The 24,271-nt window shown below is 40.2% G+C and overlaps 1 protein-coding gene across 1 annotated transcript; it reads left to right on the forward strand.

Moving 5' to 3' along the window:
• Positions 1 to 792: 792 nt before the first annotated feature.
• On the forward strand, positions 793 to 24,269 carry LOC104919824 (mitogen-activated protein kinase-binding protein 1). Its single transcript, XM_019268670.2, has 33 exons — positions 793 to 1,140; positions 2,059 to 2,150; positions 4,316 to 4,375; positions 4,464 to 4,521; positions 5,572 to 5,742; positions 5,858 to 5,995; positions 6,437 to 6,619; positions 7,783 to 7,943; positions 9,116 to 9,305; positions 9,534 to 9,665; positions 9,746 to 9,933; positions 10,018 to 10,109; positions 10,215 to 10,340; positions 10,656 to 10,726; positions 12,676 to 12,797; positions 12,908 to 12,983; positions 13,074 to 13,185; positions 13,338 to 13,401; positions 13,626 to 13,736; positions 13,843 to 14,000; positions 14,238 to 14,275; positions 14,981 to 15,181; positions 15,283 to 15,428; positions 15,587 to 15,726; positions 16,793 to 16,984; positions 17,570 to 17,636; positions 18,696 to 18,821; positions 19,243 to 19,403; positions 19,592 to 20,221; positions 20,324 to 20,411; positions 20,545 to 20,633; positions 21,833 to 21,918; positions 22,902 to 24,269. The coding sequence occupies exons 1-33, from the start codon at positions 1,045 to 1,047 to the stop codon at positions 23,139 to 23,141; spliced, it is 4,605 nt and encodes a 1,534-aa protein (XP_019124215.2). The 5' UTR covers positions 793 to 1,044; the 3' UTR covers positions 23,142 to 24,269.
• Positions 24,270 to 24,271: the final 2 nt, after the last annotated feature.

The following is a 24,271-nucleotide window of genomic DNA, read 5'->3' on the forward strand; positions in this document are numbered from 1 at the left end:
ATGGAAAGTCTATATGTCATGAAAGTGTCATGGAATAACTTGATTTGGTGCTATATAAATACAATAAAATTTAATTGGATCAAATTTAAAGCATAGTCATTTATAGAGTATAGTAATTTATTATAAAAATATTTTTAAAACAATTGTATCTTGTAAGTTTTTCGACAGTTATTATCAAGTCATCGCGGGGGGCGTGGTCTAACTTGACAGGAAGTCTAAGACAGCACGTGGTTAGCTCTGTGCGAAGGTTTAACACGTCACAATGTAAATAACGATGATTGTAATAAATGTACATTTCATTTCATGTCCACTTCTCAGGTAAAGTGAGTTGTTTATACTGAGAAACTGTGCCCTTTAACGTGTTATATAAATATTATATAAACTTCAGGTGTATATTCAATATCACAGACATGAGGTCGCATTATAGGCTAATAATATCTAAATATCACAGTGAATTCCAAATATACATGGTCGAATTGAAAGAAAAGAAAATGAGTTTAACTAAAGGAACAAATGAAGCATTATGCATCCAAAAGATAACTTTGATTGTCCAATCAGCAGCCAGACAAAGAGCTGTGGTACCCAAACATCCGCCATGGAGCCTTGAGACTGCCCACAGTCTAATCCTATTAAATCAATTATGTACAACAGCAACAAAAGCAATCATTGATGTAATCATGAGACCAGTGCAGGTTCAGATTAAACCACTGATGCCATGCAGGCAAACAGCTGAGCACGTTTTTCCCCCTCCCTCCTCCTCCTCTCCTCTCCTGTCAGTGCAGATCACAGCACTGAGACAAGACGACATCAGTCCAGGAGTGTAGGAGCTGCAGGAGAAACGTGTTGATGTGAAGCGACAGAAGACAGCAGCGGAGAACATTAAACCCACTCAGGAGATTAGTGTCTATGCCACGGCAGCACGGCAACAGTGTCCGACTGTGTAAACTTGTGTAGTTTGTCTCTGGCAGAGGTTTCCCACAGCCTGAGCTGGTCACAGTGGATGGTCAGCAGGTCTCAGAGCAGTTCCACCGGGCTGCAGACAAAATGCCAGGCGATGGATTCACGATTAAAAATCGCATCAGGAATTTACTGCGTTCTCCATCAGCCAAGTACAACAAGAAAGAAAATCTCACCAGCAAGGTATTTATCCTGAAACTTTACTTTCAAAGTGAAACAGGTTTACTATACCTTAATGTAGACATTATTGATCCAAATGTCACAGGAAACATGGATATAAAGGGAGTAATTAATGGATTTATTAATGCGTTATAGATCAGTTATCTATCTTGTCAAATGTATTTATTTTGTTGAAAAATGTGTAAACGATTTATATAACTCGTCTGCCCAGTAAATGATTTGTTAACCATTAATAAATGAGTTATTTCTTTATGAACTGTTAATAAAAGTGATACTCAGGAAAAATATATACATCTAATACATGAGACAAACTAGAAACCATGTGTTTTACAATGTTACTCCAGACTAATCAGTGACACTTCAGCTGCTTTATAATTCCCAAGACAGACAGACAGACAGACAGACAGACAGACCTATCTTCTGTCAAATCTTATGTTAAATTACTGGGTTAAACCTGGACTTTTCCATCTTCTTTTTATATCTCTTTTACCCAAAATGTGTAAGATTATAATTATTCATAATATATTTTGGTTTCTAGTGTCAGTAAAAGACACAATAGTTAACCACAGAGAGAATAAGTTGTAATACAATGTTAAAAAGCAGAAACTCGATAACTTCCGGCTGCCGTTGAATCACATTATAGGGAGATCTCTTTTTTTTTTATCTTAAAGTGACATTAAAGTCTGTTTTTTGGAGATCTACCTGCAAAACTATTAAATGGACATTTAGGTGGTTGACCCGTAGTCATCATCTTCACATGTTTTAACCAAACAATGTCTCTGCCTTTGATTTATTGACTTGACTTAGTTACACCACTGTTGGATTGATTTCAGTGTTTTCCGTCTTTATCAACCAACTCCGCTTTCACTTCTCTGTGTGATGAAATCCTCAAACAAAAATCCTTGCTTTGTGTCTCTCCAGGTGACTTTGGAAAAGGTGCTAGGAATCACGGCTTCAGGAAATAGTGGTCTGGCCTGTGACCCCCGATCTGGACTAGTGGCCTATCCTGCAGGGTAAGACGACCGAGACAGAGAGAGAGAGACAAGAGACTATTTCTGCTTATCGTAACATCTGACTTGTCATCTCTACGGCTTCCTTATCATATCTACCTCACAGAGATGCATAGTGTGCAAATTTCTGTTTGTCTGTGTGTGTGTGTGTGTGTGTGTGTGTGTGTGTGTGTGTGTGTGTGTGTGTGTGTGTGTGTGTGTTATCTCCACGCTATCTCAGAGGAACTTTGGAGGAGAGCTCTGTGGGCTTTCTCATCAGAGAAACTCCAAAGCTTCTTCTTATCCTGTCCTCAGGGAGGCTTCCCTTTACTCAATCAGTGATGGTCTGCTGTAAGGAGGGTTGTGTAGTATTATTAATCCTGTGCAAACAGTGAGACTGGCTGTGTTAACTTGCTCACTGCTTATTTTATTTTTAAAAAAAAGAGACATGCAGGCTGTAGGTTGGAGGATTTAGAGCCACAGCGGCGATGCTCCGAGGCCTCAGAGCTGCTGCACGTCCAGGGTGAAAGCAGAGTTTAAAAACAGGCACGCTGGGTCCCACAGGGCTCAAACAGAAACAGCACACTGAGTCTCTTTTGTGTTGTTCTCAAATCTTCTGACAAAGCTGTATTAATACTAAGAAGGTCAATGGCTGTTTACAGTATTGTTGTGTCAGGGAGTGTACAGTATGCAATTGTGCATTTGAGTGAGAGGAAGCAATGTCTGTATGTGTGCAGCCCATGGCATACTTGTGCACACATGTAGGCGTGTGTTATATCTCAGTCTGACAAGCTTTATACTTCCCAAATTGTCCACAGTCTGCAGCTTAAATCTGCACAAGCTGTTGTACTAGGACTGCAGTTTCTTGGCACGGAGCTTAAGAACAAGCAGCTCACAAACAGGTGGATTGTTGGTCTTTATGCCGTGCTTGAACAGGAAGTAAAGAGGAAGGTTTATTAGTAGGAAACAATCTGGTTATGCCTGGAGTATTTGAATATGCAAAAGAAGAACTAAACATATGAGGCGGATGAATCACTTCATGAAATTAGACAGGACTTTTATTTTGACATATTCAAATAACCACCAATAAAAACACTGATACAAAAGTTGATACCTTTATGTTAAGTACCAATAAGAGTTTATTTTTGTTTTGTGTTTCAGATTTTGTCATTTTTAGAATGTTCTCTTTAAAAGATTAGTCCAACATTTAGAGGACCAACACCACTTTTGTGTCTGTGCTGTAAATTTAGTTTAAAATCACCTGCAACTCTAAAGCACAATAACCTGTTATTTCTTGTTTGTTTAAATATGTTTGGCAAATTTTTATGAGGCTACCTGTTTCCAGTCTTTATGCTAAGTTTCCCATCACAAATAGATGTACATACAGATCAAAGGCATCAAATGTGAGGGTCACATATCAGAACTAAACTAACTAACCCTATGAGTGAAGGTTATGTTGATTGTATCTTACATATCAGTAATAGCCTCATGATCCATGGTGAGGAAGATACAAAAAATAGAAATGCATGGCAAAAATAGTGTATTGTCAATATTTTAGAGACCCCCAAATTTCATGAATCATATTTTTAGGGGAGGTCATGTCTTATTGAGAGGAGCCAAACTCCCCCTGGCTACCCTGTAGTTTGCACCCTGCATGAAGCATTCTTCAGAGTGAATAAATGTATTATTATATGAATACACAATGCACGAATGAAGGAAGGAATGAATAAATGAGAACAGTGTTCTTGTATTTTTGTGCTACAGTCTTCTGGAAAATACTTTCACAGGACACAGAATGTACAGTAGTTTAATTACGGTTCAGCTGAGATTAGTAAACTTTGGCTTGCATATGAGTTGTTATTAGAGTAATACTGTATAGATTCCTGTGTTACATCAGAGTTCAGATGTTTATGTGGTGTAAGCAGTATGCAGTGTGAAAAGAGAGTTCAATTATTCATTTGTTGACCTGAAAATGTGTTGGATAAGTGTTTGCATTTCTTGCAAACACCTTGACTAAATACATACAAAAACACTTAAAGGTTGGCAATGGAAAAGTTCCCACTCGCAGCAAACATTTGCCTTCAGCACAGCAAATACATACCAAACATGATTTTCTAGATCTGTTCCAAATGTTCTAAACATAGCTCAGATGGTGAATTTTGATCCTGTTCTTTTTTTTTTTTTTGTAGGTGTGTGGTCGTCTTGCTGAACCCCAAGAAGAACAGACAGCATCACATTATCACTTCAAAGTGAGTTGAGCACAACATTAAACTGTCAAAACTACTTCAACATGAGTCAAACTGAGCTGTCTTTATGTGTTACTCTCACTGTTCACAGAAAGGCCATCACGGCTCTGTCCTTCTCCCCCGATGGCAAATACTTGGTCACAGGAGAGGTGGGTGTTTTTTTTTACTGTCAATCTTTCAAGGATTTTTTAAAAATCTTTATCGGGTTAGTATCCCAGTAGAACATCATGGCAGGATGTAGGCCTACAGTAATGGGGCCCAAGACTGAGGTCCCTCATGTTCTACTGTAATCAGTCAAGCATCTGCAGTTACGTTGTAGTTACGGTGTGTGCCTCTACACAACACACTTAAATTAAAGCCGATTAAAGACTGCGTAAGTGGATGAGTAGTTGCCATGATGGCAGAGAGCAGCGTTCAAAAGACCATATAGGCTACAAGCAGGGGAGCCGTTTAAAAAGAACCAAATGCCAAATTTAGTCATTTACAGAACACAGGTCAATCTTCCAAGCCAAATGTTAATATTATAGTCAACATGAAGACTTAATATGGTTCTCCTTTTACCTGTTTTTTTTTTCTATGATCAAAGCGCCACAGCTCTTTTAAAAGAGCCTTGAAAGAGGAGAAGAGTTTAAGATATTCTCGAGTGAATAGTCTGATACACACACTCATTCACCAAACAGAAGCTAATTTACATCAAGGGCAGGCCAACAGCAGACGTGCATATCTTTTTCATTTGTCTTTCTTTTCTTCTCTCTCTCTCTCTCCTTTGTATGCAGCTCAGTCTTTAGTTGAATGTCATCCATTGTCAGTGTCCTTCAGGCTGCCTCTCCTCTCAGCCACCGACTCTGCCCGTTGAAAGGTCGTTCTAGCATATTAGAATAAGAGACTACACAAATAGCCTGCTGACCTTTTGATCCCAGAGAGAGAATAATGTGAGCAGGTCAAGGGACAAGTAACTGTATGCAGTGAGCAGAGGGCAGATCACAGAGAGGATTATCTCTTAGGGTTGGATAGACTGGACTGACAGGTGACTATATGTTGCCTCTTCCAGTAGATTTATATTTATTTATGTATAGTGGTGACAAAAAAAACCCTTATATTATTATAGCACTTAGACAGCCCTTTTTTTAAAATAACATTAAACTGTTTCCTTTGAACTCTGTTCGAACTCCTGCGCATCCCTCTTTCCTTTCCAACAGAGCGGTCACCTTCCTGCGGTCAGACTGTGGGATGTGGCAGAACGAAGACAGGTGGCGGAGCTCCAGACGCACAAATATGGCGTCTCCTGCGTGGCTTTCTCTCCCAACAGCAAATACATTGTCAGTGTGGGAAACCAGCATGACATGATCGTCAACGTCTGGGCGTGGAAAGTACGTCTCATTCTGTTGTTTAACACCAAAACTGCTCTCAGCGGCTGGTTAGCATTGGAAACAGCGAGTCTGGCTTTCAGATTTGAACATGTGTTTTTGTCTTCTTCTCTTACAGAAAGATGTAATAGTGGCAGCCAACAAGGTGTCCAGTAAGGTGACAGGTGTGTCTTTCTCTGAGGACAGCTCCTACTTTGTAACTGTGGGGAACAGACACATCAAGTTCTGGTATCTGGACCACTGCAAGGCAAACAAGGTATTAATGGATACTGATAACGGTGCATTTTTCTACCAAACATTTTAATAGTATGAAAAATGTCCAAACTCCAGATTTTCACAGTTTAATCACAGTCCCTTTGTCCATTGTTCCAGTGTCTTCACATCAATGAACTCCACACAGTTTTCTTCACAATTTTACAACAGCCTACTGTATAATCTAATAAAGAAACACTCAAATAAAGAAATCATTTAATAGTACTAATCACACATTTATTTGCAAAATCCTTGGCTTCTCTTTTGGCCTCTCTTTGTTAAGCTTGTTTTCACATTGAGATGTTTCACTTTTAAAATTGATACATAAAAAAAACAAACTATACATATTTGAAAAAGGTCGAAAAAGCAAATGTAAGCAGTATTCTTCTTCAACCACTTCAGTCTGAGCTTCACCAGCTAACCCTCATAACTCTGTGGTTTTTAGGCCAGTGCTCCTGTTCCTCTGCTGGGTCGCTCTGGGCTGCTGGGAGAGCTGAGGAACAACTTCTTCTGTGATGTGGCCTGTGGACGGGGCTCTACTTCTGACTCCACCTTCTGCATCACCTCCTCTGGCCTGCTGTGCGAGTTTAACAGCAAGAGGATGCTGGACAAGTGGGTGGACCTACAGGTAAGGGACTCACTATCCATACAGCTTCACTTCTAATAAAATGTGTAGGAAATCGCATTTCTGAAAAAGTGCTTTGATTTGCTAAGTTAACAATCTAGTCGTAACTTCATGTTTAACACACATATATCAGAGTGGTATTTATCCACCCATCTGACTCTTGAAAAGAAAATAATGTTGAAATATTTCCAGGACCAGTGTGTAGTATTTAGCGGCATCTAGTGGTATAGTTGCGGATTGCAACCCCCTTGTTTCACCCTCACTGTAGTGGCTGCAGAATGCACAGAATCTATAGAGCTAGAGCCAGTGTTTGGTCTGTTCATTTAGGGCTACTGTAGAAACATGGCAGATCCTGTGCAAGTGAACCTCTGTAGACATTAAAGGCTCATTCTAAGGTAATAAAAACGTAATGATTCTTATTTCTAGCTGATTATACACTAAGGAAAACATAGTTATGTACATTATATTCTGTAAATAGATGTTAATAATAGTGTTTTTTTGTGTGTGTATTTTCAAATATATATAATATTAGTTTGTGCCAATCATGTAGTGTGCAGCCTTCACTTCTTCACTGCTTTAGGACTGTTTGTGGTTAAAGTCCCTTTTATATCTTCAGAACAGTCCTTTTGCTGCCATTTATTCCTTCAAGATTGACACTGACAAGTGACAACTAACTGGCATCATCAGTGCCAACGGTCAGATTTGTAACTTTGAAAAGGCGATAAATGCTACACTACTGGTTTTTATGAAACATCTAATGGAACATTTCATTCATCTAATTTCCCTTCATCAGTGCTAAATCTATAAACAGTATATATATGTATATGTATGTATCCGTTATTAAGTGATGTATAACCAGTAGAGCTTGCAGTCAGTGTCCAGCTGCGGTGTTTAATCAAGAGGTGAAGATGAAGGTGTCCTTCTGCCTTCTGTCAGAGGATCAAAGAGGGATTACGCAGCAACAGCTACGAGGACAGGATGTGTTTGGAAGTACTCCAATAAGGACCTGTTTATATTCCACTGTAATCTTCCATAACCTTTATCATTACTGACAGGCAGGTCTGTTAATAATGATTAATTCTATTTGCAGGGACAGAACCTAGCCATCTGTTTATGATAGAGCTGTGAAATGAGATAATATGCCTGTTGTATGTCTGCCTTTGTAGACGGGCGTGGCTCAGTCTCTGAGTCTGTCTGAGGATATGATCTTCTGTGGCTGTGCTGATGGGACAGTGCGAGCCTTCAGTCCGGTTGACCTGCACTTTGTCTGCACGCTACCGCGGCCGCACCCTCTTGGCTCTGACGTCTCGGCCGTCACTGAGGCCAGGTGAGGAAGAGCTCAGGAGTAACACAGCCTTTCTTTGGCGGGGATCCATTGCTGGATCAAATGTGCTCTATTTATAGTGCGCCCTGTCTCAAGCGGCAACATTTCACAGTTGAAATAATTCCTAATAGTTCTTATTTCTGAGGAAGTAAGTAGGGTATTTTATGGGGAAATCCATGACATCATACACTGTTTTCCTTTTTTAAAAACCATAGTAAATAGAATTACCATAATTTTATTGATTTAAAAAACTCACTACTGTATTATGTGAAGCTTAAATATATTTAAAAAATCTGATACCATGCAGTTGGTTATGCATCTGCTGTTTTCCTGTGACCCTATATTCTGTTGGCAGTGTTGTCAGGAGCCCCTGACCTTTGTTTTACCCTTGTGTTTTGGTGTTTATGGTAATTTAGTCTTTTAGATTAGTTTTTAAAACATATTATATAAATTAGTCATAAGTTGCAGAATACTGTATATTTGATGTAAAACATTTATTGCTGATAGGATTTTTTTGTTTTCCAGGGAGACTGCTACAGTCTACAGGGACAGAGCCTCTGCAAACTGAAAAAAAAAAAAAAAATCACACTTTATGGCAGAGAAGCTTTTTTTGCAAACAGCAGGGTGAACATCTACAGCTTGACATTAACCTGTATTCAACATGGCAGACTAGTAGTAAAGGCCAGGATGTCATGAGCTACTCTCTTTGGCTGCTGCATCATCTGTGACCAGCAGATAAATCTCTTCCCTGTTATCTGGAGAGACTCTGAACAGACTGCACAGTCAGTATCATGTAATATTATAACTGATATCATAAGAGAGAAATATCATGAACTTCCTGCTGAATAAATACAGAGTATGTCATATATATTATATGATATGATAAATGAAACATGTTGGTTATGCCACAAGATGCAAATAAAACAAAACAAAATGATAAGTTACTGAATATTTTGAAGTGATTACATGTTAAAATGTAATCATTTTAATAATTAATAATATTTTCTGTACTGTGTTTATTAACAATGTTACTGGTTATATTATTTGGAGAAGACAAACAACACTCCATTTTTGCCCCAGCAGGCCTGTCCCACCCCTCATCAAAATATAGTGCTATTTTTAAGAATGCTGTTATTCCGTATATCTTTAATAACGTGTCATCTCTTTCCCATCAGCCACCTATTTTCCACCAAGATGGACGCCCGTTACCCAGACGCCATTGCCGTTACCTACGACCCCATCAGCCACTGGCTCAGCTGTGTATATAATGACCACAGTCTGTATGTGTGGGATGTGAAGGATGTCAACAGGGTGGGGAAGGTGCACTCTGCCCTCTTCCATGCTGCTTGTGTCGGGGACCTGGAGGTAAACAACAAACAAGGATGAAGTGAATGACACACACCTCTTCACCCATGATATGATGTTTCAAATCAGACTCTGAGTCATTGTGTATGGGGGGGTTGATCAATATCACCAAAGGGCAAAAAGTGGGCTGCTTTTGTTATTCAAAGTACCAAAGGTAATAATTACTGTTCAGCCTCATATAATACTTTTCCCTAAACCTCCACCCAACACCTTTTGTCTCATCCACAGATGTTCCCAGATGTTCCTGGGGTAGCTGGTGCTGGTCTGTCATCAGGTGCATTCCTTAGTTGCTCAGCCGATAACACAATCAGACTGTGGCACGTGGACGACTGGGCACACTCTCAGAACATCCTCAGCAGAGTGAGTTTGACTTCACATCAAAAGAAGATGTTAACATTTCAGAAGTCCAATTTCTCTTATCTGCTCTTATTGCTCTACAGGATCTCCTGAATATAATCTACATAGATGGAAACACTAACACTTTGGTGGATCCAGAATGTACAACAAATGCCAACGTAGACAAACCAGGGGATGGACAGACAGCAGAAAGCAGGACGGGCATCAGGACCATCTGTGTTAGCCCAGACGGCAAACACCTGGCATCTGGAGATCGCAACGGGATGTTGAGGTAGGAAGAGAAGGCTAAAACAGAGAGTGATGACTGACTGAGGTGACCTCCATCCCTAAAAAATTAGGAATCTATATTCTGCAGGGTTCACGACCTCAGCAGCATGGAGGAGATTCTAAAAGTCGAGGCCCATGATGCTGAGATCCTCTGTCTTGAATACAGCAAACCAGAAACTGGTGAGTGTGTGACTGTGTTAGTGTTTATAATAATTGTATGTTTGAAGAATATTTGTGCATTGGCTGTTTATATGATATGTGATTAAGTTGTCTTATCACTGTCAGGCCTGAAGCTGCTGGCCACATCTAGCAGGGACCGTCTGATCCATGTCTTGGATGCTGAGGATGACTACAGTCTGCTGCAGACACTCGACGAGCACTCTTCATCCATAACAGCCGTCCGCTTTGCTGGTGAGCCCCTTGAAACACGGTCAACATCTGACAGCTAATCTTTTCTTAATCCTCGCCTTCATCGCCATTCAGGCCCACACAAAGTCCCTCTTTTATTTCACTTGCAGCATGGCATGTTTAAATAATAGATGACAGCTATACACGTGTAGTCAGGTGCAGCTTTGCTTGCAAGACCTTTTCTTGTCCTTGATTTTGTGTTTAATTAATTACCTCAGTCTAGACAAATCTTAAAGTGTTTGCATTGCCTACAGACCTTAATAACTTTTAAGTAAAGAAAAAAAAAGTCACCATTAAATATTTGTCCTTGTTCTTCAGCCAATGACAACAAGGTGAGGATGATCAGCTGTGGGGCGGACAAAAGCATCTATTTCCACACTGCACACAAGGTAAGACACATCTGAGCAACACTTAACCAGCTTCAAATACACGTTTCCACAGGTGGAATCTGTGGTAGGATATCACCACCCTATACCTAAAACCTAAACTAGAATAGAGTATTGATTGATTTTGCTTAGATGATTGAAGCCACTTTCCTAAATCTGAACACCAAATATTTGACAAAAGCCAGACTCTGTCCAAAGCTAACACCAACCAGCACCTCTAAAACTCACTGATTGTTAAATGTTAAATCTTGTGTGTTTATTCTGTGTAATAATAATAAAATACACATGCACATCTTTTTTCCAGTCTTTATGCCAAACTAGGCTAACTAACTAACTCTCAGCAAGTGTGTTTACCAAAGTGTCAAACTATTTTAATATGAATTTATTGTCATTGTTCTTTATGTAACATTTCCCTAATATTTTATAAATGCTATATACCATTTGAGGCTGGCCCTGCTGTTTTTTCCTGATTGTTATGTACAGAGGAACACCGAAAATAATTTCTAAAGATTTCTCAGAATTCTTTCTGGCCATGAAAGACACACTGAGAAGCTGATTAAGGACTCGCTGTGTACCACAGTAATAACAGAATCTGTTTAGCTTCTGTTTGTGAATACAACTCTTTATCATGTGTCACAATAGAAGCATTTGCACTGCCAGTTGTATAACTAAATGCTAAACTAAAGGAGCAGCATTTCCTCTAGATTTGCTTCTGGGTTACTGGGACAAATTTCTCTCAGGTCACAGTTGCATAAGTTACATAATTCTTGTTAAACTTAAGACACAATTCAGGCCACTGCAGTGACTCATGAACATTGTAGAGCACAATAAAACAATAGCTTGTTAGTCCACAGTAAAACTTCTCCTCAGCATCCAGATATTTATGGAGTATTCATTATAGAAACTTGCTCTGACAGGTTTGTGCTCCCTGCAGAACGTAAATGAGCATTTCCTTTGCTGTTTACTATCATTATCTGTGTTTTCAGGGATTCTAAGTGAACCAGAATAGTCTTTTCCGTCCACGTGTGTATGATAGGATATGCAAACACTGATTTTCTATAGACTAAACTTAAAAAATGATACAACTTTAACTCAAATTAAGTCTTTGAGATGCACTTTCATTCTGCCAAACTTTTACTGAGGCAAATGGGGGGAGTGATTATGTGTATTAAGATATCTGAATGCATGGGTCACATTTTACATTATGCAAATTTGCATCATTACTGCATTCCACCTAAAGTGTGCCTACTTTTAGTGTATACAATCAATACTTTGGAAAAAAGACAGAAAATAGAAGAGACAGACATGCAGAATGTAAAGTTCAGTGAGGTGGAATCACTCATCTAATTCTTCCTGTCAGTTTTACTTACTGCCCAACAGGTCAATATTAGTCCTAATCAAATTCCTGAAGTGGGTCATTAACCATAATGATAACCCTCAGTTAGCTGTGAGATTAAGTTGTAATGTTAATCATTAAGCTACAAGCCTGTAGTAGGGACACTTTGTAAAATGTAAATAAACAGAGTCTTTAAAAGGAGTACATATATTTACAAGAATTAATAAAGTTGATCATTTTCAACATTAAATATTTTGTCTTTGTGCTGTAGTAAGCTGAATATAGGTCAAAATGATTTGCATATCATTCTGTTCTGTTTTTATTAATGTTTTAGTTCACAGTGTCACAACTTTTTTGGAATTGGGGTTGTATTTTTAGTATGTCAGTGCATAAAAGATGCTGAAGCACAGTGACGCACCCAGTAAACTAACTGTGTACAAACTTAGATAGGAAGCTGCAAGCTGTAGTTTTCAACTAATGTGACTTGTGTTTTGTATCTTATGCACTTTGTTAATGTTTCCCTAAGTTTCAGTTTGCACCTTTCTATCTAATGCTAAAGCTACAGCAGCCTCCGTCCTCAGCACAGAGCTGACAGGTGTTTGTTTTTGTTGTACAGACTGACAGAGGAACAGAGTTCAGGCGTTCCCACCACATGGTGAGGAAGACCACACTGTACGACATGAGTATAGACCCCACCTGCAAGTACGCTGCTGTTGGCTGTCAGGATCGCTGCATCAGGTGAGCATGTGTGTGTTTTTGAGGGAGGTTAGCAATGGGAAACAAATCTTAGAGGAAGCTCATGTTTTTTTTTTACAATGTTCTGAGGTTTCTTTTCTGTCAAACTGCAGGATTTTCAACATCAGCAGTGGCAAACAAAAGAAACTCTTCAAGGGATCACTGAGTGAGGATGGCAGTCTGCTCAGGGTAACATTTCCCTTCACGGTCCTCACTCCCACACGCTTTCACTTCCTGTATATACAGTCTGTTGACTAAAGAGCTCTTTTGTTCTGGCAGGTTCAGCTTGATCCGTCGGGTCAATACGTGGCCACAAGCTGCTCCGATAAAAACATCAGCATCTTTGACTTCTACACTGGGGAGTGTGTCGCCACAATGTTCGGACACTCCGGTAACAGAACACACACCTACACCTCATATATTTTATGTTGTCAAACTGAGCTGTGAGTAAATTACACTTTTATAGCAGTAGGGGATATGATTGATCGCCTGACACAGCCCGGAAGAATAATAACTAACTGTGCCATATTTTTTGTTTTGCAGAGATTGTCACTGGGATGAAGTTTACCAACGACTGCAAGCATTTGATCTCTGTGTCAGGAGACAGGTGAGAAACAGTCCTGTGTATGTAACAAGTATTCAAAATCAGAGCTCTAATAACAATGAGAGCCAAGTATGAACCAGGATCAGAGCAGCACTCAAATTAATATCATCTTCAGTCTGTGCTGGCAGAGGAAATGAGTTGGAAAAAGTGTTTGCAGACAGTTTCCTCAATACTGAAGCTGAAATGAAATGTTTAATTTTTAATGCCTGAATGCTTTTATCTCCCAGCTGTATCTTTGTGTGGCGACTGGCTCCAGAGCTGACAATCAGCATGAGAGAGAGGCTCTGCCAGCTCCGACAAAATCCAAACACACAACCCAGCAGGACCTCTAGTCTCAGGTGACAACACACAAGCACACACACACATCGCCTTCACTTCCTTTCTATACTTTTATTGATAAAATATGCCAAATTCTGATCACTTTGTCTGACTCTGTTACTCCAGACGAGAGGTGTATAGCGCTCCCGCTCTGGGTTGTCTGTCATCAGACAGTGACCGTGAGCCTGAAGAGGAGGACGGAGCAGAGTACGACGACCACAACGACCCAGAAGACATCACAACCAATACGTCAACCGACAGCAGCCATGGAGAGGAGGACACAGGTAGTGTCTCATTATGAACTGAATGACACCAATCCAGGTGTTTATCAAGAAAATCAACCTTGTAGCAATGACTGGATGTTATCCATTTGAGTGTAACCACCTGTGCTGGAGAGTCTCTATCATCTGCAGTACTCCTGACCTTTACCTTTCAGCTTTTGATGGAAACAATCCAGAGATCAAACAAGTATTATTTCATTATTTTTAAGCTCTTGGTTATTGTTCCCTTTCATACAACAGGTGGCTCAGATGAAGGACAAGACTGGGAGCTGACAAAGGTTGGTGGTTCTATTGAATGTGAAAAGACTGTTATCCATCCATCCATTCATCTATTCATAATTACACCAGCTTAGGCTCACTTTCAAAGAGAAATAACAAAAACCTTTCTCATGCTTTTGTGGCCACTTTTACTTGAATCTGAATGTACAATATGTGTTTGTGTCCCAGTGTCTAAGTATTTCCTGTATTACATCCCATTTGTGAGCAGCAAAACCAAACAGTGCACGTTTCCACTTCATTCAGTTCCCGAACAAACACTTGATAGTAACAGCATGTAATAATCAGTATGTTCCCTGAATATGTAGAATGCACGGCAGATGAACAGTTCAGCCGATGCTCCACTACCTCTTTTAGTTTTCTGTCAGTACTTCAGAAAGAATGAAGCAGCTTAAGGATCTCTAGCTTCACTCTACCACACATGAGATTAAATCCTCTGTGATGTACCAGAGGAGAAATATCCTCCTGCTGAGTCTTAAAAGTGATAAAAAGCTATGTGAAATCCATTCTGAAATACACAGCCAGCCAGAGTGGGAGGACTAAATACTAGATCACACAACCTCATGTGCACATCACAAGGAAGTTAGTATTTGTCAACATTAATTTACTGAACTGCTGTATGATGTTTTTCATTCATGTCTTTTACAATAGAAGTCACAGTCTGTCTGCTGTGTCAGCTTATTCCTCTCCTGTACATCCTTTTTTAGCACGGAGTCGTCGGCCAGGTCGCTCCTGACTCCTCTAAGCGCCCTCGGAGGCGCTGGTCTCATCGCATGGGCTCTCTGGAGGTGATGGTTAAGTCCATGCTGGACCTGAGGCAACTGGAGACCTTTGCTCACAAGAAAACCCCCAACTTCCCACCTCATGACAGAGAGAGACAGAGCACGTCCAGCCTCCAGGAGCCCATGGTATGCATGGATTTATGTCTAAGAGACAATAAGAGGGATTTGTCCTGCATGAATCCATGTGTGTGGAATTGTTCTGCTATGTCACCTATCATTTTCTGCAGCTGCAGTTGGAGGAGAGAGCCAAGAGGCATCGGCCCTGGACGCACACTGACTGGCTGTCCTCGCACCCGTCCAAGGGCATCAGGGGGACTGATGGAGCTGTGCTTTACCCTGAAGAGAATGAGGGCGATCTGAGTCTACAGGGCAGGTAAACCCCACGCTCTGTGCTCATGGTTTCACTCAAGCGATCACAATGACACTGAGAGAGAACAAAAGTGCTTTTCTATTCTTGGTTCAATGTTTCCCTCCTCCCCTGTTCCTCACTGTTTCTGCCTATCTCTCTCTCTCTGTTTTTCCGTACGTCAGTGATTACATGGTGAAGGAACAGCACTGCAGGATGCAAGGGCGAGGGATCCGCAGTGAGAGCCAGGAGAGCCGCAGCGCGGACAGTGCCTGCTCTCTGGGCTACGACAGCAGGGAGTCAAGCCCGGATCGTGTCCTGGATGGTGAGGTCTTACTGTGATGACAACAAGCAAGATATAATAACATAAAAAAAAGTTCTATCAAAATAATTATGATTACGATTAAGTTCATTTAATAATTTACTTTTGCTAGAATGAAAACACAGCAGCACAAAATAAAGATTGGTACTTTAAGCCATTACTGTGTGTGCACAATTTGAAAATTTCCAGTTTTAGCACCCCCTAGTGGTATCATTAGACAAGATATGTGGCAGACATAAATTGGTGCTTCTCTTTTGCCAAGACTGCACAATTTTTTTTAGCCTTTTGGCTTTTTTTTTTATTTGATAGAGATAGCTGAAGAGTGACAGGAAATGTGGGGAGAGAGATGGGGAATGACATGCAGGAAAGGGCCACAGGTCAGGACTCGAACCCGGGCCAGCCGCAGCAAGTCTTCACATATGGGGTGGCTGCTCTACCGACTGAACTAAGTGCCGGCCCGTGACTGCACAAAACAGGATTTTAGCATTTTTACAAACAAAATCTAATGCCTCAAAATAAAGGATTTTAGCATTTTTACAAACAAAATCTAATGCCTCAAAATAATAATAAGAATAAATTAAATTAAATAATAAAATAATTTCTACACATAGTGTCCTCCAGTGAAGGTTTTCTTGCAGCTTGCAGAGTGAGTTAATGTCCAAGGAATTTTTAATAGACTTGAAGGACACACTGGTATGCTATTTCAGTAGTATTGTCTGTCTACGTGTCTGTTTCAAGTTATAAATACCTTCTCAAAGTGTGTCAAGTGCTGGATTTAAAATGAAAAGCTAAAATGTTCATGAAAGCCATAATAACTCTGCAACATACAGTAAAGCTGGTACCCACAGAGAGGGATTTAATAGCACAGAGGCTCGGATTTTTAAGATAGAAATATTTCAGATAATACTACCACATAAGCGAGTGTTCTGGTTGGTCATTTGTTAAGGATTATCTGGTACCTATCTTCTGTATGCAGTAGATGTACTAAGGTCAAGGAGGGTTTGGAAAGGGTTTTCTGTTTTTCTCCCTTGTGCCTCAGCTGAACTTTTTTTCTTCTTTGCACTTTCAGATGCTGCAGATGTAGAGTCTCTGGGCCCAGACAGTTCTGATGAGGAGAATGAAGAGAGGGAGGAAGATGAGAAAAGGGCAGAAGTGACAAGTATGGATGAGGCTCTGAGGACGGTGACTGGCACTGTTGATCGCTGTCAAGAAGATTTCCTCAAGCAGAACTTTGAGACACTGGCAGAGAGCTGCAACAGGGGTACGAGAGGCTGAACACTCACATTAAAATGCTTCTTTTTTTTTGCTGAAAGTTAAACAAGAAGATACATTATAAGGCTACAGCCAGCAGATGCTTAGATTGGCAAAAAGATTATAAGCAGGGGAAAACACAACCTGGCTCAAGGTGGAGAAATCCACCTACGAACACCTTTATATATGCTCAGCCGATCAAATTCGCAGTGGTGAAACATAACTTCTATTTCTGTTCGGATTAAACAAACAAGATATGTTGAGCTTTAGAGGGGCCGATTTCACTCTTTATGCTAAGCTAAACCAAATATCTCCTGGCTGTAGCTTCATTTAAGAGATATTAGACCGATATCTATATTTTTTTTTAACTCTCGGCAAGAAGATTAACCTGCTTATTTCCCAAAATGTTGCATTATTCCTTTAAATTACCTCATGCATGTATATCTGCAAACAATATTGACCAGGCTTCCAGTTTCACTTTCTGTTTCTCTTTCTGTTTCTCTTTTTCTATGTCTGTTTTTCGTCTCTCCCTCTGCCACCATCTCTGTTTTCCTTGTGTTTTTTTTTTTTTCCAACGCTTGATGTCTGTCCACAGCTGAGCAAAGCAGAGTCCCTAGGCTCAGTATGTCTTCACGCTTCCTGGCCAGAGGACATAATAACAGGTACTGTTGACCACTTCAGACCAGTGTGGACTCACAGCTATAATTACAAACCCATGTGGACTCACGCACACTGCTCTGCTAAACCATCTGTGTACCATCTTGATCTAGGCAAGCTGTCAGTTTAAAATGACATTGTTAACAATGCTTGGGTAATTTTATGTGTGTGTAGGAAGACTGTTTTTTTGTTTTTTTTACTCCTTGTATTAGTGAATATGCAGATATTTAACTGTAACACGCTGTATGATTTAAGCACTAGTTTAACACCCCTGCCTTGCAGAGAGTTGTTTTAGAAGATAGATACCAAACATCCACGTCCGTATGGTAAATTATGTAGCAGGCAGTAAGCTTAGCTTAGCACAAATACTGACAGCTCTATAATTGACTAATTAACATGTTACATTGTTGTTTATTGTGCATAAACTGTAAAACCAATAACTCCATGCAGTCTCTACTGGTTGCCTGGCAACTGCTCCTGTCCATGATGAAACAGTCCAGTACTATAACCTCCCATAAAACAGTAAAAAAGTATTTTTACACCGCAGTTTTTACAAAGATTAAACAAATAAGACAGGGGGTGATAATTAGTGAGCTTTAGAGATGTTGGTAGGCAGGTTTTTGTTTCAGAAAGAGCTGTTTCCCCTTGTTGTCTTTGTGCTAAGCTAAGCTAACTGTAGCTACATATTTAGCATACACAAGACTGGTATCAGTTATCTCATCTGACTCTTGGAGAATTTCCCAAAGTGTTAATTTAGTATGACAGGTCTATTGTGTTTGTTCCCAGTATTTTATAAAATGCCACTCTCGTGACTGTACGGGAAATACAAACCGAGCTACAGCCAGCGGCCATTTAGCTTAGCTTAGCTTAGCTTAGCACAAAGACTGTTAGCCTGGCTTTATACAAATATAAAAAAGTCTACATATACTAACTGTATATGTAACTGAACAGTAAAAACAACATGTTGTGGTTTCCTGGTGGTAATAGGCTGAAGATTTCTTGGTTGAGCACAGACATTTTGTATTTTACTCCCCCTAACCCTGTAACACCTTCTCTCTGTGTAGTGCATTGCCTCCATTTGCCAGACTGCATGGAAAGGAACCAGGTATCCACACTACTAAGCCCCCTGTGTCAAAAGTACGACCCTTGAGGGATGATCCTGTGTCCCCAGGCGGGAGCGAGGGACCCAGGTAAGAAGAAAACACAGACTAGGAGCTGCACAGGGGTTTATTTGATTTGATTATTTATATATGAACAAAAAAAGCACACAAGGTACTCTGTTTGCATAAACAAATTATTATAAAACATTAATAAGTCCAGATTGCAAGAATACAATATAACACAAACTTGACAAACAGGTCACACAAAGCTACAGTGTACAGCTGCAGAGCTGTTTCTCACGAATTAACAATGGATAAGGGTCAACAAAAACAGGAAGAAACTCCCCACTTAAAATAATTATACACATGCAAATAAATTAGGCTGCAATTACTACGGTGCAGCCGAAATGTAGCACAAGCACAAAAAAATGAATCAACACAATTAATATTTATTTTGTGGCTGAATTATTGTGTGTGAAGGACTTATTGAAACTGCTGTTTTACCTCTCAGCAGGGTAGATGCTCCAGAGAAAGACTGTACTCCTACCCTTAGACTCCCGAAGAAAAGGGCTTCAGGGTGGTTCTTCAACCCTCCATCGAAAGCAACGCTGCAGTTGGACAGAGCGACGTGTTTACAGAAATCACACTCTGCCCACAACCTGGCCTCAGATGGTACGTTTCATCATAATATTTCTAATTTATTACCATATATTTGCTGCCATTTGTCAATTTGGCAATAATGCATTTTTAAGATGTAATTCTAAAAGTCGTCCAGTTCATTCATAACAGTTTGACACAACAAAATTATATTTTCTCCAAAATAAGTCACATTCATCTCAATTTCTACATTTTTTCTGCAGCTCCTCACTCACCTGTGCCCTCTAGTGACCGAAGGGAGTTGTGCAAGAGATCTCAGCAACTTTTCCTGGCTCATGACACACCCAGGCCGACCTTCCACTTTTCTTCTCCTTCCTCTGGCTCCCCACAGTCCCCCCGGTCTCCCTTGCCCTGGGGGAGCCCCAAACTCAAACCCCAGCATTCCTATATGAACCCCACCGCCAGCTTCATGGCCAAAAGGAATCGCTCATCATCGCTCGCAGAGGGCATCCATATGGGCTCTCCACCTTCCTCCCCTCCCAAAACAAGGAAGTCATGTGGGGAGCTGGAGTTCGACCCTCCCCTGCTCACCTCGTCTCCTGTTGACGCTTTCCCCTCTGCTGTCTCACCAGCGTCATCCTTCTTATCATTCCCTCTGTCAAACAGTCCCCCCACAACTCCTCCCCATCATAGAGCTACAGTTTCACCCACTCCTGCCCAGAACATCCCGCCCTCTCGTATCCCGCTCCCTAAACAGCCTCTTAGCCCTCGCCGCAACCTCTACCTGGAGACGGTGCTGAGCTCAAGTTGCTCTGGAAGCCCAACAAGGGCTTCTTCTCCGACCACATCCTACAACTCTGGATGTGATGTTACACCTTCTCCAGGAAGTCAAGGTTAGACAGCCGTGTACTCTTGATGTGACACATAAACAGGCACAAGCAAGGAGCTACAAAGCATGTGAGAGTGTGATTTTGATTACATTTTGTTGTCTTCAGCTTCGGTCAAGCATCTGTCTGTAAATTTGGATCCTTCTCTGACAAGTTTACTACCATTGAGGCAGAAGAGACGCTCAGTTTCAGAGAGGTACATTTTTACACCACATCTAAACATCTAGCTACAATTTGTTTGAGAAGTTTCTATTCTACTCTTTTAATCTGATTACTCAAATTTAGCATTAACGCGGTGACTCACATACATTTCTGACATTTCCATACAGGGCCAAGGAGCCAGGACAAGCGGCTGTAGCCAAAGAGTGCCCTCTGGTGCCTGAACAGGCCCACATATCCAGTGCTGGTCCACAATCAGGTCTGAACTCCTCCTTCATCACAGGATCTCTTCACCTTTTTCTTCTTGTCTGTGTCTGAACCCTCCTGCTGTCAATACTGCATTTTAACGAATGAGTCCACAGATGGAAAGTTTTTAACTGAATCGAATTTTGTAACTTGACAAACATACAGGTGCTAGTGACCCTGACTTCTGTACAGCCTGAAGCAACGTCTGTTGCTATAATTAAAGTGTGAGGAGATAAAAGATCATTTTTCTGGAACATTTAAGATGATAAAAAAAAAGAAGGTTGAACTAGCTTTGCTCTATGCTGCTCAAAGCTTAAATGACTATCAAACATAACAGGGTTGATATTAAACTTGACATATCCAAATCTAAACAGCTGATTGCTATACAATTCTCTCAACACATTTACTCTTCCTCTTTTCATGTTGGACTCCTTATGTCATATGTCATGTTTGCACTTAATCATAATGCTCTAGATATAATAGAAAGCCTACACCATGCTCACATAGAGTATGTACAAACATATATTAAAATAGAACAAACTTTATAAAAGTGAAAACTAAATCATATTTACACGGAATATATGCATTTACAACATTTAACATTATGCTCTCTTATATATAGTCTCAGTTAACTGAAGTGCCTCTGCAGATTGTTTCCCTCACATTGCTCATCTAACACAGTTAAAATGCTGAGATGAATCTCGAAATAACTTCTTCATCCTGTTCTTCATGCTTCTGTGCTGGCTGTTTTGTGGATGATAACCGACACACAAAGGCAGCAGACTTCATTTCATTTCAATTTGAAAACACAGAAACCATAAATGCCACTTAGTGATATCCAGTCCACATTTGTACCTATAACTGCGTTTTGCCGGAGGATATAAACTGTGAAATCATTTTTCTCAGTTTCACAGCTCACACAGCTCTCGCTCTCTAGTTCTGTGCAGCAGCCTCCTCATGTGTTGTTCCTTTTCTGCCACCAAGTTTATTCTTGCTTTTCTTTCAGTGCTCTTCAGTCTTGCTCAACATTTACCGCGTGCCTTTTTCACTCGATAGCTATTGTGTTTCTGTGTGTATGCTGTACAGTGTGTGCATCTTTGATTTGCTGCATGCTGTGCTATACTTATACTCTCTCTCTCTCTCTCTCTCTCTCGCTCTCTCTCTCTCTCTCTCTCTCTCTCTCTCTCTCTCTCTCTCTCCCTCTCTCTGCAGATCACTCTATCACCTTGGAAACTTGTAGGCAGGCTGTTACTGAGCTTCACAAAAGTCTAAGGAAAACCATCATGCTCTACACTACGGTCAGTGTCTGTGTGTGGGAAATAAAAAAGCAGGGAGATGTGGGAAGTAGGGAAGATAAAAGAGGAAGTAATAGAGATCATTTCTTTCATATTACACAGCTGTGCGTAGATATTATTGTTATTTGTGTCAAAATCCTACATCTTATTAATACTGTTGTCTCAGTTAATTATACTTCTATGGAGGCTGCTGTCTGTGTGGTGGAATCCATGCAAATTACCTCACATTTCTGCACACAGAGCTGAAACAATAAGTGTATTAATGGATTAAGCATTGACAGAAAATTGTTCTACAACTATTTGGATGGCCTTTTAACAGTTGATGGTGTTTTTTAAGCTAAAATGACAAACATTTGCTCGAATGTAACATTGTATTTTTCTTTGCCTTACATCATAGTAGATTTGAATTCAACATGGGTCTTGTGATGCACATGTTCAGCGCTGCAACTGAGTCTTTCGGAATTGTATTAGTTGATCAATTAAGCGGATTATTTCCAAGATGAATTATTTGATCTTGTTAGAGCGGTCGGTAGCATAGTGGGTTAAGCGGCCGCCCCTTGTGTAGAGGCTACAGTCCTCGCTGCAGCTGGCCCTGGTTCGAATCCTGCATCGGATGGCCATTTACTGCATGTCATTCTCCCTCTCTCTGCTTCCTGTCTATCTTCGGCTGTACTATCATTAAAAAAAGTTCCTACGGTTCAAGGTGACATCTTCAGATGTTTTCTTTTGTCCGACAGTCCAAAACCAAAGATATCCAGGACAAAACATATTTCGTTATTTTATAGACAGTGATAGATTTGAATGTTTTCATTCATCTAGAAAATAAGAGACCAAGTCATCGCTAATAAAAACGATTATTAGTTGCACCCCAGCTTGAATAAGCATATGTTTGTAGTTACATCTTTAATCTGATGAACAGATCAAACAGGGAAAAGACACTGACAGTACCTGTCTGTTTCTCACATGTATGTATTCGATAAAACCAGGTGCTTCAGTCCGATCAACACTCCAGTGAAGATCAGCAAGAAATGAGGAGCATCCTATCCGAGACCCTGTTGACAGTCAAGGCTGAGCTGGACTCTCTGCCACAACCCACCTCACAGTGTGAAGGGCCCCGAGTGGACCAAAAGGTCAAAGGTGAAGGAGAGAAGACCCTGGCTCTGCTAGAGCAGTACGCCGAGCTGCTGCTCAAGTCTGTGGAGAGGAGGTTGGATACCAAGACATGAGAAGATGGACTGATGTCTGCTGTGTGTATGCACTGTATAGGTGCAAGTGCCAGACACATGCACACATGGAAGCACTGTTAACTGCACATTTGTTATTTGCACAAAATCTTGCTCAGAATCTTTATTTGTGGGTTGAATGCAGATGAGTCATCATTATATTTGGAGAATCTGAGAGAAATGAATGTTGAGTTGATGTTAATTATGCACTGGAAATAAGAAAGAGTTAAAAAGGTTGCCTTATTTTTCAAGTTGCCATAGCTCTTCTTTTGTCTTCTACTTTTATTAAAATCAAATCTCATAAGCATGAGTAATAATGATGAGGTTACATGAAGAGCTCAGGTAGTCAAAAGATGTAGTTGGCTAAAATCTTTACTTAGGTGACAATATTCATCCTGTGCTACGGACACTGCTGTGCTGAAGATGATTATGTCACTGTAAGGTTAAAAAGTCAAAAGGCTCATTATCATGCCCTAGAGGCTGCAGGATGGTTCATTATTCCAAACTCTAAAAATGAAAAGACAGAATAAACTATTTATTTTTTATAATAAAAATCAATAAAATGTAAAAAATTCTCCCAGAGGGTGGTGTTGGAACAAGTAACATGGGTCTAATCTAAAAGGTTAATGCTCTTGGTTGATAAATGTGCTCAAATTAGGAGACTAGGACACTATGTAGGACACTTTATATTCTGGCCAACTGTATAGCAAATTCATAAAGTGCCCAAAGAAATAAATGGTTTATCCTCTAGGGAACATGAAATTTCTATTTCAGAGTCTTTGTAAAATGAAATGCTTGTTTCTGATGGTGATAGCCTTCCACTGAATATGCAAAACAATGTTCAATCTCACAGGTGAATTTTCCTTGGCCTGACTGCTAATGGGGTCTTAATAGAGACACCAACTTGCCAGTGGTGTCTCCCAAATTTCACAGGACTGTAGCTTTAGAGCAGTCTTCACTGCTTATGTATTATCATAACTAGTCTGTAAGTCTGTGTTCCTTATGTAAATTTGTGCATGTTTCTGTAGTGCTGATTTTCTCTGAAAGAGATTTTTCTGTTACTGTCCTACAGTTTTAAACTGTTGCACTGTTCTACTTTAAGCTCTCTTAAATAAACAATCAAAAACATTGGA

Source organism: Larimichthys crocea, chromosome XI (assembly GCF_000972845.2).
Source record: "Larimichthys crocea isolate SSNF chromosome XI, L_crocea_2.0, whole genome shotgun sequence".
Lineage (NCBI taxonomy): Eukaryota > Metazoa > Chordata > Actinopteri > Sciaenidae > Larimichthys > Larimichthys crocea.

Bases quoted from the DNA above. Each gene is read 5' to 3' on its own strand.
- LOC104919824 (XM_019268670.2), top strand. From the start codon at position 1,045: ATGCCAGGCGATGGATTCACGATTAAAAATCGCATCAGGAATTTACTG. The intron at 6,620-7,782 runs GTAAGGGACTCA...CTGCCTTTGTAG, and splicing joins ACAAGTGGGTGGACCTACAG to ACGGGCGTGGCTCAGTCTCT. The intron at 13,737-13,842 runs GTGACAACACAC...CTGTTACTCCAG, and splicing joins AGCAGGACCTCTAGTCTCAG to ACGAGAGGTGTATAGCGCTC.